General features: G+C 43.0%; 1 protein-coding gene across 12 annotated transcripts in view; it reads right to left on the reverse strand.

The window, feature by feature from the left end:
• The window catches only part of ORC5 (origin recognition complex subunit 5), a 167,181-nt gene that overhangs the window by 25,991 nt on the left and 128,043 nt on the right, over positions 1-13,147 (reverse strand). For 11 of the 12 annotated variants that reach the window (XR_006176663.2, XR_010590791.1, XR_006176664.2 and 8 more), the window contains exon 14: positions 7,164-7,276. Coding sequence is in view for 7 of the 12 variants with exons in the window: in XM_042859356.2 (XP_042715290.1) it covers positions 7,164-7,276 (113 nt within the window). In the remaining 5 variants the exon portion in view is untranslated. Of the gene's footprint in view, positions 1-5,764; positions 6,661-7,163; positions 7,277-13,147 lie in introns of those variants that run through there. The other variant, XM_005305806.5, reaches the window with a different exon arrangement.

Consider the following 13,147-nt stretch of genomic DNA (forward strand, 5'->3'; position numbering starts at 1 on the left):
TGTTTTTACTAATTTCCACTATTATTAGCAAATGCGCCAGTAGCTTAATAAAGATGGGAAAAGGTTCAAAATATAAAGTAGGGAGATAAAACAGATGTATGAGTCAAAAATATCAAAGGGCTTAAGTACACATCACACACATTTTAGCCATTCAGTAGCATCAGGGATAGACCAGCATGAGATGAGCAGCCTTTGGTAGGCGTGCAGCGTCCTCAACCGCACCGCAGCAATACACAGAGCTGTTCCTGAGTCACCAGGTGTGGTCATTTCCCATACATCTCACCACTCCACATCTGAAATGGTTGAATTTCTACGAGAGATTGCCTGGCTTCGAGCTGCCACACTGTCTCTCATAAGGCTGAGTGGTGATGAAGGAGTTTCTGACAGAGGGAGCAGCTCATTCCCATTCTGCTCACCATAATGTGACAGCATCCGCTGTAGAGATGGTCAGTAATATAGTCCAGATTGGTCATGTGCTGATGAGTCAGTGGCAATACACCTCTCATGTATCTTTTAAAAAGTGGTAGTTGTGGCATCTCCTGTGTGTTTGCTGCAATACAACACCTGATGTTAGGAGGCAGGATATTAAAAAGGACTGGTAGCCACTTGGTGTTTTTTGGTCTCATTGTTCCTGCTGTTCTCCAAATGAGTAGCAGAGTGTTTGCACTTTAACTCCCCAAGTTGAGCCTGCTAGCTTATTTAGAAGGCCATTTCAGTTCTTAATCTCCTCAACTACCTTGGTGAAGCGTCCTTTTAGGTACTTAAGTGTACAACCTAGAGTTCTTCTTTGAGTCATGTGGGAGCTCCACTTTCGGTGACTGTATGCTCTGAGCCTCTAGTCGGAGAACTTTGACAGGAGTATCTGGCCAGGCCACACATGTGCTCTCTCCAGCTCTCGCCTGTGGCGACAGTTGATTAGCACTGTGGGGCCACCCCCCTTCTCAGTTCCTTCTCAACTGCCTTGGTTCCTAGTCAGAGCTCTGGCAGTGCCTTCACTCACTTTACCTCAGAATTAGTTTAGTTAGATTAGTCAATTAGTATAGTGCAGTTAGGTTTTTTGGTTAAGATCCCTTTACTACTTTTCTCCCCATTAAAAAAAATTTTTTTTTCATTTCATCCCCTTAAGGGTCGTTATTTTTCCTCAGAATGCCAGGGTCTCCTGGCTTTAAACGCCGCCTGTCGTGAGGCAATTCCAATCTCCAACGGACACTCGCAACGTGTCCGGTGCCTGGGGGAAACTCATGCACCTCAAAAGTGTATATAGTGCCACAATCTTAAGGCCCGGACAAGGAAAGCGAGGGACCTTAAACCGAAACTTATCCTGATGGAGAATTCCCTCCATCCCGCCTCAGACCTGGGATCATAAACTTCTCCTGTCGCCCTATCACCACATGTTGTTTCCGACAGACCCCCCTACTCTACCCCGCAAGGAAAGAAACTGTCTCCTAAAGGACGTGGACAGATGAGAGCTAACATTCCCCCTACCAAGACCGCGTCAAAGAGGAAGTGTTCCCCAATTCTATCCATCACATCGGTACTGACCACGCCGCAGCTTAGTACCTTTGAGTCGGCAGGGACTGCCGGTCCCGGTGCTTCCGTCAAAGCCATAGACCCTAAGTGGCAGGCTCTAAGGAGGGCAGAGAAGACTGCCCCCCTCTACCTCAGCAACAGTAGCACAGACAAAGCGCTCGGTACCGAGCAACTCTGCACACTACAGACAACGTCACCTCTTGGCTCTATGATGCACAGAACAGATACTACTGCACTACAGATTACCATGCCATCCTCTGCATGGTCTATGCTAGCTCTGTTCCCATTGGTACCGCATTGTCTTCCAGTACCACCACAATTCTCCGTACCGCATTCCACACAGATACCTCCATCGGTACTGCAACCTCAACAGTTTCTTGCACCGAAGGACCTGACGATTGCCCCAGTACCAGAATCACCTCTCCTCGGTACCAATACTTCTTTGGTACTTTCACTGCCATTCACTCCACCAACTAGATCTGCCCCTCCTTTCTCTAGTTAGGAGGACGAGGAAGGGGAGGCTTTCTCCTCCCAACACACTTCACCTATACAAGGCAGTGTTTGGTCTGCACATCAGCAGTGCCCTAAACATGTGCCGCAGCCTGATTTTCAGGGATGGTATGGTCACCTGGGGGCCTCCACCTAAGCCCTTCCCACCTCAGTGGGCATTCTGGGACCCGTGGGCAGCTCATAGACAGTATTGCCCCAAACCTGAGTGGCACCATGAAGGTACACAGGCACTCTTCACCAAAATTCACAGTGCCAATAGATGCCCCTCCCGAACTGACCTTTGAGGAGACAGAATTAGTCTTAGATCAGGAGGCAGCTCCTGCTACCACCACTTCATTCTCACCAGACGAGACTATCAGGCCCCCCTCTGCCTACTGCTGGAGACGATTTCAGAAATTTCCAAGAACTCTTCAAAAGAATAGCAGACACACACCAGATACCCCTAGAGGAGATCTTTGAGTCACGTCACGAGCTCTTGGACATACTCCACACGTCTGCCTCCTCCTGATTAACACAGCATTCATGGAACCCGCCACAAACATCTTGCAGACCCCCCGCTACCATCCCACCCACATGTAAGAGGGAGGACAAAAAATATTACGTCCCTTCAAAAGGGTTTGAATTCCTATTCAGACACCCTCAGCCAAATTTATTGGTAATCGATGCAGTTAATGAATAGGGCAAACAGCATTACTCTAGAACCACTCCTTATGATAACCCAATTTGCTCATTCAATTATCAAGATTCCTCCAGGGAGTGTGCAGCCTCTACCCAGAACCCAGAGCCCCCAATGTCCCTGTGGGATCTGACCTTTGTGCTTCTATCTCTCACAACCGCCCCATTCGAACCTTTGGCCATATGTTCTCTTCTACATCTTTCCATGAAAGTAGCCTTCCTAGCTGCCATCATGTCCGCTAGGCATGTGGGAGAAATAGGGGGTCTTATGGCAGGTCACTCTCAGACCTCACCCTAAATATTTGCTTGAAGTTCCTTCTTCCTTCCACATTCATCAACCTATCCATCTTCCCACGTTCTTCCCTAAACCTCACAAGGATAGACAAAAGGCAATTTTCCACACCCTGGACATCAGAACAATGCTAGCCTTTTATCTTGAACAGACCAAGTCGTTCAGGAAGACTCCTAAATTGTTCCTCTCCATCACAGAATGTTCCAAAGGCAAACCCATTGCTAAGCAAAGACTTTCTAGAAGGATTTCAGATTGCATCTACCTCTATTACTGACAACATGACCTACACCCCTCCCCCTCCCACTCATGGGTTAGAACACACTTCACAAGATCTGTAGCCACATCCGCTGCCTTCCTGAACGAAATGCTTATTATCAACATATGCAAAACATCAACACTATATCATTGATCAGGTCTAAGCTCCTGACACACAGCTGGGACACATGACCCTCTCATTTATTCAGAACTAACTCCGAATCCCTCCTCCAAGCCAAGGGGCACTGCTATACAGTCACTTAAAGTGGAGCACCACAGGGACATCACTTGAAGAAGAGAGGGTTACTCACCTTGTGCAGTAACTAAGGTTCTTCAAGATGTGTGTCCCTGTGGGTGCTCCACTACCCTCCCTCCTCCCCTCCACTTTGGAGTTCTCATCAATACTCTGCGGTAGAGAAGGAACTGAGAGGTGGGGCGGCCGCACAGTGCTAATCAACTGCCACCATAGGTGTGAGATGGGGCGAGCGAATGTGTGGCCTAGCTGGGTACTGCTGTTGAAATTCTCTGACTAGAGGCACAGGGTGCACAATGACCTAAAATGGAGCACTCACAGGGGGATACATCTCGAAGAACCTCAGTTACTGCACAAGGTGAATAACCTTCTGTTACACCTAGATATATTGGCTTTGGGTCATGTGCTAGTCATTCTGCATTCAAGGTGCTGAGTCCTCATGAAACATTTTCATGACTGAGGTGAAAACATGAGGACACCATCTTTGACACACTGGATTTAAGACTCCAATTACTGCAGTAGCCACTGATAGCTACCATATTTTGGTTCAGATTGTCCTTGGTCTTTTTGAAGTCCCTGTCTCTTGAAGCTAGGCAGATGTCATCCACATACCTGAATGGCTTTGAGATTGTTGGAGGTAGATCTTTCTGTAAATATATTGAAAAAGGGTAGGGCAAAAACAGATCCCCGAGGGACACTGTTCTTCTGGATCCTCCATGTGCTCAGTTTATTTTCTAGCATCACCTGGAATTGTCTGTTTCAAAAGATCATTTCCGTAACTATAACAACCCATTGAGGTAACATCTTTGACATCATGATCAACAGGCCAATGTGCCAGACAGTAGTCAAGAAACACAACCTCTTGTCTTTTTTCCTTCTGTTGAAAACCATTTTCTGTACAGGTGGTAAGAGCAAGAACTAGGTCTGGAACCTTGCCCTGTTCATCACTCAGATCCTGTTCTACTGTGGGCATGATTCTTTGCGGAATTAGTTGCTCCAAAAGTTTGTAAGTACAACTCAGAAGTGATTATCCTATGGTAGCTAGCTGGAACAGATTGGTGCTTTCCTGGTTTTGGTATAGCTGTTGACAATCATTTTATGCTCTTCTTACAAAGAAGAAACAGAATTTCTGGTGCAATCTTGTCAAGGCCACATGTTTTTCTTGCTTTCAGTAGTGCTCTCTTCACATCTTCAGTGGATAAAGGCTGAAAGATGTCATATTCACATGAAGGTGGAGACAATCTTTATGGGTGCCATTCCCTCTTTACTGATTCCTCAAATGGCATGTCCCTGTTGGCTTTTGTCATATTGCTTAGGTGTGTGGTGATGCTGTTTGGGGACACTTTCCACTGGTGTGTGGTTAGTGGTTTCTGTGCTGCGCCAAGCTTCCTTCTGAATGACTGTGCTTTCCTGCTAGATCTTGTCACATCCGTAGTTGAGGTAACTTATTCCCAACATTCCCTGCAACAGGCATAGAGGTTGTCAGTGGTTTGCTGTCTCTAAGTTACCAGATTCTTCACACTGCTTCAGAAGTTCTATGCATTCCACATCTAAGCAGGCTATGTAAGTCTTTTGTTGGCCACATGGGATGGATTTAGTGTCTGCTTCAAAGATTGCTTTTGAGAAGCAAGTGTAAGCATTTTCTTCAGAATATTATGTGGTATTCACACTATGTGCTCATTGATCAACTGACAATTTTTTCCCAGTCTTCCCTTCCATAATTCCACCATAATCTAGGTATAGTGATTATTATGGAGATTGTCACTCCTATCAGAATAAGAATAGGGCAGAAGGGGACAGGTACTGGCTGTGTGGGAAGTTTCCAAGAACTCCACAGGAGGCTGGTAACAGTTGGCCCCTGTGATGAGTCGGACCCCTCTTCTGGGATGCCACCTATGTACCAGGATTTCACTGAGCCTCTCTTGCTCAACCAGCCTGGGTTCCCGCTCCCTGCTTTGCTGAATTAGGCTCTCTGGCCTCTTGCAGCACACACACACTGGTAGGGCCACACCCCGCTGCAGTCACAGACTGAAGTCAGCTCTGTGTGAGAGGACTCCCCCAGCACTCACGTGCACACCTTTTGGGAGATAAACCCAAAATAATGCTGTATTGCACTGTATAGAAAAACCTGCACAGCACAAGCTCATAAAAATCCGCCCTCTTCCTCAATGTGAAAAGAGATGTGCAGGACTTCTTGCCCCCTCCTGTTAGAAACTGCATTAACTGGGTTTAATAATAAACAAAATACATTTTATTAACTATAAAAGGGAGATTTTAATTGGTTCAAGGGATAGCAAACAGAACAAAGCAGATTACTAAGCAAATGAAACAAAACACGCAAACTGAGCTTAACACACTAGATACATAGGATACAAATTAGCAAATTCTCACTCTGAACGATAAACAGGCTGGCAGATTCTTAAGGCACAAGTTGCCTTGGCTTTCCCAGGTTTTCTTACACAGGCTAAAAATCCTTCCAGCCTGGGACCATCACTTCCCACAGTTCGGTCTTTGTTCCTCAGGTGTGTTGTAGGGTGAGTGAGGTCCTCTCCTGTTGTCATTGTCCCTCTTTTAGATCTTCCCCCCACATGCTGGAAACCTTTTTTGCTGTGACCTGAGTCAAACAGTTCCCACTGTGTCGAGCTGTCTCTGAGAGGTGTCTACTGCACACAGTTCCTGGGGTAATCCTTGTGTGCTTGTGTGCATTTCTTCAGTAAGCCACTAACATTGTCTGGCCTCATCCAGTGTAGCACATTTGAAATACAGAGATATGGTCAATATTTCCAGCTTCAGATACAAAAATGATACATGCATACAAATTGGATAAGCACATTCAGTAAATCATGACCTTTCTAATGATACCTCACATGGGCCATCTTGCATAAAGTATATCTTAGTTATACCATATCATATCATATCCATATTTCTATGAAGAATATGGAGTATAATGTCACAGCCCCCTGTTGAGATGTCCCACTTGAGGTCAGTAGAACAGCAGTACTTCCATCATGCAGAGAAAAAGTGGCTGGCTGCTTAAGGAAATGAAAGAACTATAGATCATTTATAGAAGCCCAGTCTGTGAGATCTTGTTCATTCTTGTCAGACTCTCTTATAGCCCCAGGAGGTGTGGTGACTGTTGAAGCCCCTAACAGATGGATGGATGTTGAAGTGTTTGTCAAGATGGGGTGTTTCAGGCTACATCAGCAGGTTTATAAACATTTGCAACTTCAAACTGACTAACTCTTACAATATCACAGTGAGGCAAAGTAGTTGGTAGGGCCTCCTCATAAATATCAGATTTCACATAAATGGCTCTGCCACATTTTCCATGAAGATTGTAGCTAACAATGTCATAGACTCTCACTGTCAGCCCACTGGCAAGGAAGGAATCTGCATGCTTTTCTAAGAGACCACTAACATTCACCCTGTGACAGGCCATGAGATTCTCTATTACTGAATGCTTTGCAGCTGACAGCCCCTCAGTACTGAGTTGAAGAATGGAGAGAAAAGGATCAACAAGTATAACTCCCGTATCACTGTGAACTGCAGGAAGCCAGTATAAATGGTTAAACAAAGAATTGGTTTTGAAATCTAAACCTTTTATACAGGTCTGTGCATGCAACATTAAATGCTATTTAACAATCTTACCTTGCAATAGCCCTGATGAAGTCCAGAGAGACAGTACATTTGTACTTCGGTCCATCAAGCTGGTCATCATGGCCAACCAAGGTTAAAAGCTGGAGTGTCACAAGAGAGGTGATCTAGAAACAAGAGACATCACTGAAACATTACTCACTTTTGCAAACAGGAATAACAATGACCAAATTTTCATTTGTCACCAACATAACTTTTGCAAGGTCACCAAATGTCTCTTATTTCATAAGGAAGTTCTACATTTGGCTATACTGTCCCACTGACTGTCACACTGTTCTGAAACCAGCTGACCCAGAAGGGTGTAAATTCACATGACCAGGTCTGCAGCAGGAGCAGCCTTATGCATAGGTTGAAATTTAGGGCACTTCATATCAGAGGTTACCCTGAAATTCTTCTTAAATACCTCTACAGTTCCGTTACCTCCATGAATTGGCACTTTCTAAGTCTTGACAGCCACCTAAGACATACATCAAGTTCACTTCCCTCACATGTGGAGACCACCTTTTCGAATTGTCATACTCAGAGTTTTATACCCCAGAGCCCCTTGTGCCAGATTAGACCACATTTCAAACAAACTCATTGAATCACCCTACCCTGCCATGAGACAGAAGCCCCAAGGTTGGAACGCAGGATGAAGGGTACTGAAGATCATGCGCTAAGCCAAAACCCCATCCCTTGGGGAGTGGGCCTGGAAGGAAAGAGAGAGATGTGTGTGTGTGTGCGCCCACACATGTACAGACACACACACACTATATCTTGAGAGATCGATCACTCTTTTCCTTCTTCCAAAAGATGATCTCTTAGCAGAGTTGGATATGTATGTATCAATACATACATATATATGTACACACATGCACACTCAATGCCATTAAAGTCTTGATAGTTTCCACACTGTGGTATTGAAGGTATAGACCATATTAAACAAAAGGAATACATTTGCTACTTACTTTAAATGGTGCCCAAGCGCACACTAAAAATAGAGGAAAGGAAGGAGTATGGAGACTAGTGTGACCAGACAGAAAATGTGAAAAATCGGGACAGGGTGGGGGGCAATAGGAGCCTATATAAGAAAAAGACCCAAAAATTGGGACTGTCTCTATAAAATCGGGACATCTAATCACCCTAATGGAGACCCTAGAAAAAGTGTGAATGGTGAGAGACAAATGAGAGAGAGAGAGAGAGAGAGAGAGAGAGAGAAAATGACAAATGCGGAAGTACAGATGTAAAGATATAGGAAAAGAATGAAGCTGGGAGATACAGAACTAGAAGGGAAAAAGACACAAAAAATACACTATGAATACACATTTAGTTTAATAGAGCTCCTGAAGGCTAATCTGTGTTAAGTGTGTGCCTCAAGGGTGATTTTTATTGTTATTATTATAATCATCATCATCAGCTGTAATAATAAATATTTATACTGTATTACACTAGCACCCAAAGGCTGCAGTCAGGATTTAGGTCCAGTTGTGCTGGGCACTGTACAAATACAGAAAAGAGACAATCCCTCCCATAAAGGCTTCATAGGCTAAAGACAAACTTATGTACAGGGTTTATTTTTAAATTGTCCATATTGTTGGCTATTTTCTCCTTCTGACTCCAAGATTGAGGGTGGGATGCCAAAAAGTTCTTTGCCAAAGGCATCTGTGAACTTGGTGTGGTGTGCAGGTGAGTTCGCTGAGCAAGCTGGGTACTAGTCATAAGAGGAAAGCTTTTTGCTCAGAGCACAGTGGACTTTGTAGCAACTAGCCATCAGGACTCTGTTGGGGGAAGTGAGAGAAATGAAGGAACCATTATCCCCTACTCCATCATCTGGGATGACAAGAGGATGACAGACAAAGACAAAACGATGCCACCATCTTTAGCCTGCACCCATACCCCCTTACTGGCTGCTCAAGCTTTGTCTTTCTTGTCTGGCTCCTTATTGTCACAGTGACTCCTGGGGGAATTCTGTGCCAAAAAATTAAAAATTCTGCATATTTTGTCAAAATAACACAATAGAATCACTCCAGTTTCAATTATTTTGGTAATTTATTTCAAAATACCTGCCAGCAAGTATGTCAACAATACAGACAACAGCAAAAAAGATTCCTCCAGGAGTAGAGAGTTAAAGAAACCCCTAACAAACCAGTTCCAGATGGGGAGTGCTGGAGGGGGCTGTGTGGGGTCCCCCAGAGCCCAGATACCCACACTCCCATCCCCCCACAGCCCAGCTGCAGGGCACCCCCTGGCCCAGATACCTGTACCCCTTTTCCCCCAGAGCCAAGCCATGGGGCACCCCCTGGCCCAAACACCAGCCCTCCCTCCCATGGGGCAGCTCCCAGCCCTCCTCCCCAGAGCCCAGCTACGGGGCAGCCACCAGCCCATACACCAGTCCTCCCCTCCCCACAGAGCCCAGACGTGGGGCAGACAAAGAATTGAAGGCAAAGGAGCACAGTGGTGAAAATACATACAGTAAGAATATAGCAGTAGGAATATATTACTGATCACCTGACCAGGATGGTGATGGTGACTGTGAAATGCTCAGGGAGATTAAAGAGGCTACAATAACAGAAAACCGAATAATAATGGGGGATTTCAACTATCCCCATATTGACATATACCCATATGTCACCTCAGGAAGATGTCAAACTGTCTGGGTTGGTAAGAGCCTGAGTACCAACTTCAGAGCAGACTATTAAGAAACAGGGCACAAACCTCTTACTGATTGTGAGTTCTATACTTAAATTTCACCAACCAAGTATCAGGTGTAAACTCCTCAGACACTATAACAGCTTAACAACAGAGTCACAGACAGTCCCCTTGGGTACTCCAGTCTATCTTGCCACCTACGCATGCTTGCCTCTGTGATAGATGGTCCCTTACACCAGAAACTCACAACAATATTCAGGTTACTTCCAATCCCAAAGGACCGGTCACTTACCACAAGTCAATTGCACTTTAGATTTTACACCAAAGACAATGCTTGTAGACAATCCTATAATATACACTAAAGATTTATTAACTAAGGAAAAGGTTATTTACAAGGTTAAAGCAGGTAAACATACATACATAAATGAGTTACAGTCTTAGGTTCCAAAAGGTGATAGAAGCTCCTGTAATATGCAAGCTCTATATGTTCTTCAGAGCTAACCTAGGCTAAGCAGCTGCGGATCCTATCCTTATGCTTAGAAAACTTGTCAGGATTTTTATCTTCTTCCCCCCCAGAGTTCAAGCGGATGGGATGAGTTCACTCGCATGTCTCCTCTTGAGGGAGTGCAGTGGAAGACAATTAAAGTCTTTGTTCTTTGATGTTTCACAATGTCTCATTTTGTTTCAATAGGCCTTCTTGGTGGGCAGGACCTAACACCCTCTGTAGGAAGCCAGCATTTTACAATAATTAATGCTCCTTTCCTGTTTGATGGCTTACACAATCACAGAGGATTATAATACAAACACTTAATATCACTTTATAATATGGGGTACAGATCTTATAAGTGAGATTAATTTTTGTAATCGTTTGACAGCCCTACTGCATATATTAATCATGATTAATTGCAGTTTTAATCACATTGTTAAATAATAATAGATACCATTTATTTAAATATTTTTGGATGTTTTCTACATTTTCAAATATATTGATTTAAATTACAACACAGTACAAAATGTACAGTGCTCACTTTCTATTATTATTGATTACAAATATATGCACTGTAAAAAAGATAAACAAAATAAATTTTTCAATTCACCTCATAAGTACTGTAGTGCAATCTCTTTATCGTGAAAGTGCAACTTACAAATCTAGAAATTTTTTTTACGTAACTGCACTCAAAAATAAAATAATGTAAAACTTTAGAGCCTACAAGTCCACCGAGTCCTAACTTCTTGTTCAGCCAATCGCTAAGACAAACAAGTTTGTTTACATTTACGAGAGATAATGTTGCCCGCTTCTTATTTACAATGTCACCTGAAAGTGAGAACAGGTGTTTGCATGGAACTGTTGTAGCTGGCGTTGCAAGGTATTTACATGCCAGATATGCTAAACATTTGAATGCCTCTTCATGCTTCAACCAGAATTCCAAAGAACATGCTTCCATGCTGATGATGGGTTCTGCTCGATAACGATCCAAAGCAGTGCGGACTGATGCACGTTCATTTTCATCATGTGAGTCAGATGCCACGAACAAAAGGTTGATTTTCTTTTTTGGTGGTTCATGTTTTGTAGTTTCTGCATCAGAATGTTGCTTTTTTAAGACTTCTGACTGCATGTTCCACATCTCGTCCCTCTCAGATTTTGGAAGGCACTTCAGATTCTTAAACCTTGGGTCGAGTGCTGTAGCTATTTTTGGAAATCTCACATTGGTACCTTCTCTGTGTTTTGTCAAATCTGCAAGGAAAGTGTTCTTAAATCAAACAACATGTGCTGAGTCGTCATCTGAGACTGCCATAACACAAAATATATGGCAGGATGCGGGTAAAACCACAGAGCAGGAGACATACAATTCTCCCCCAAGAAGTTCAGTCACAAATTTAAGTAATGCATTAATTTTTTAACAAGCGTCAGCAACGTGGAAGCATGTCCTCTGGAATGGTGGCCTAAACGTGAGGAGGCATACGAAAGTTTAGCACATCTGGCACGTAAATAACTTGCAACGCCGGCTACAAAAGTGCCATGACAACGCTGGTCTCACTTTCAGGTGACACTGTAAATAAGAATCGGGCAGCATTAATGCCGATAAATGTAAACAAACTTGTTTGTCTTAGTGATTGGCTGAACAAGAAGTAGGACTGAATGGACTTGTAGGCTCCAAAGTTTTACATAGTTTTGTTTTTGAGTGCAGTTATGTAACAAAAAAAAAAATCTACATTTGGAGGTTGAACTCTCACAATAAAGAGATTTCACTACAGTACTTGTATGAGGTAAAATTAAAAATTCTATTTCTTTTGTACATCTTTTTTACAGTGCAAATATTTGTAATAAAAAATAATATAAAGTGAGCACTGTACACTTTATATTCTGTGTTGTAACTGAAATCAATATATTTGAAAATATAGAAAAACATCCAAAATATTCATAATAGATTTCAATTGGTATTCTCTTATTGTTTAATGGCAATTATTTTTTTAATCTAGTTAATTTGTTTTGAGTTAATTGCTTGAGTTAACTACAATTAACTGACAGCCCTAATATGCCGCATCCTACAAGCATTTCATAAAGTCTAAACACATACTTATAAACTTAACATCTATTTTAACAATACTAACACACAGATGAGCCAGACTGGTTTCCAGCTACGTATTGGTTAATGTTCAGCTGAGACCGAGGGCCCTTGGCATGAGGTGGCACCTGGTCTGCCAGGTGTCACTGAAGGGATGAAGGGAGAAAATTTCTAGACACCATTAATGATTGCTCCTTGGAGCACTAGTCCTGGAACCCACAAGGGGAGGGGCAATTCTTTATTTAGTCCTAAGTGCAGCACAGGATCTGGTCCAAGAGGTGAATATAGCTGAACCGCTCAGTAATAGTGACCGTACTGTAATTAAATTTAATAGCTTTGTAGGGAGAAACATACCCACCACGGTAACATTTAACTTCAAAAATGAGAATTTTTTTAACACAGAATCTAGTTAAATAGACACAAAAAAGTGAAATGCCTGCAAGCTGCATGGAAACTATTTTAAAAATATAACAGAGGCTCAAACTAAATGCATACCCCAAATAAAAACAAACAAACAATAAAAGGATCAAAAAACGCCACATCAGCACAACAGCCCAGTAAAAGAGGCGGTTAGCAACAAAAAGGCATCCTTTAAAAACTGGAAGTCAAACTGTAGTGAGGAAGATAGAAAGGAGTGCTAACCCTGGCAAGTCAAGTATAAAAGTATAATTAGGCAGACTAAAAAAGAATTTAAAGGACAACTAGCAAAAATTAATAGCAAAAGTGTTTAAGTACATTAGATGCAGGAAGCCTGCCAAACAATCAGTGGGGTCACTGGACGAT

This window comes from Chrysemys picta, chromosome 1, assembly GCF_011386835.1.
Source record: "Chrysemys picta bellii isolate R12L10 chromosome 1, ASM1138683v2, whole genome shotgun sequence".
In the NCBI taxonomy this organism is placed as follows: domain Eukaryota; kingdom Metazoa; phylum Chordata; order Testudines; family Emydidae; genus Chrysemys; species Chrysemys picta.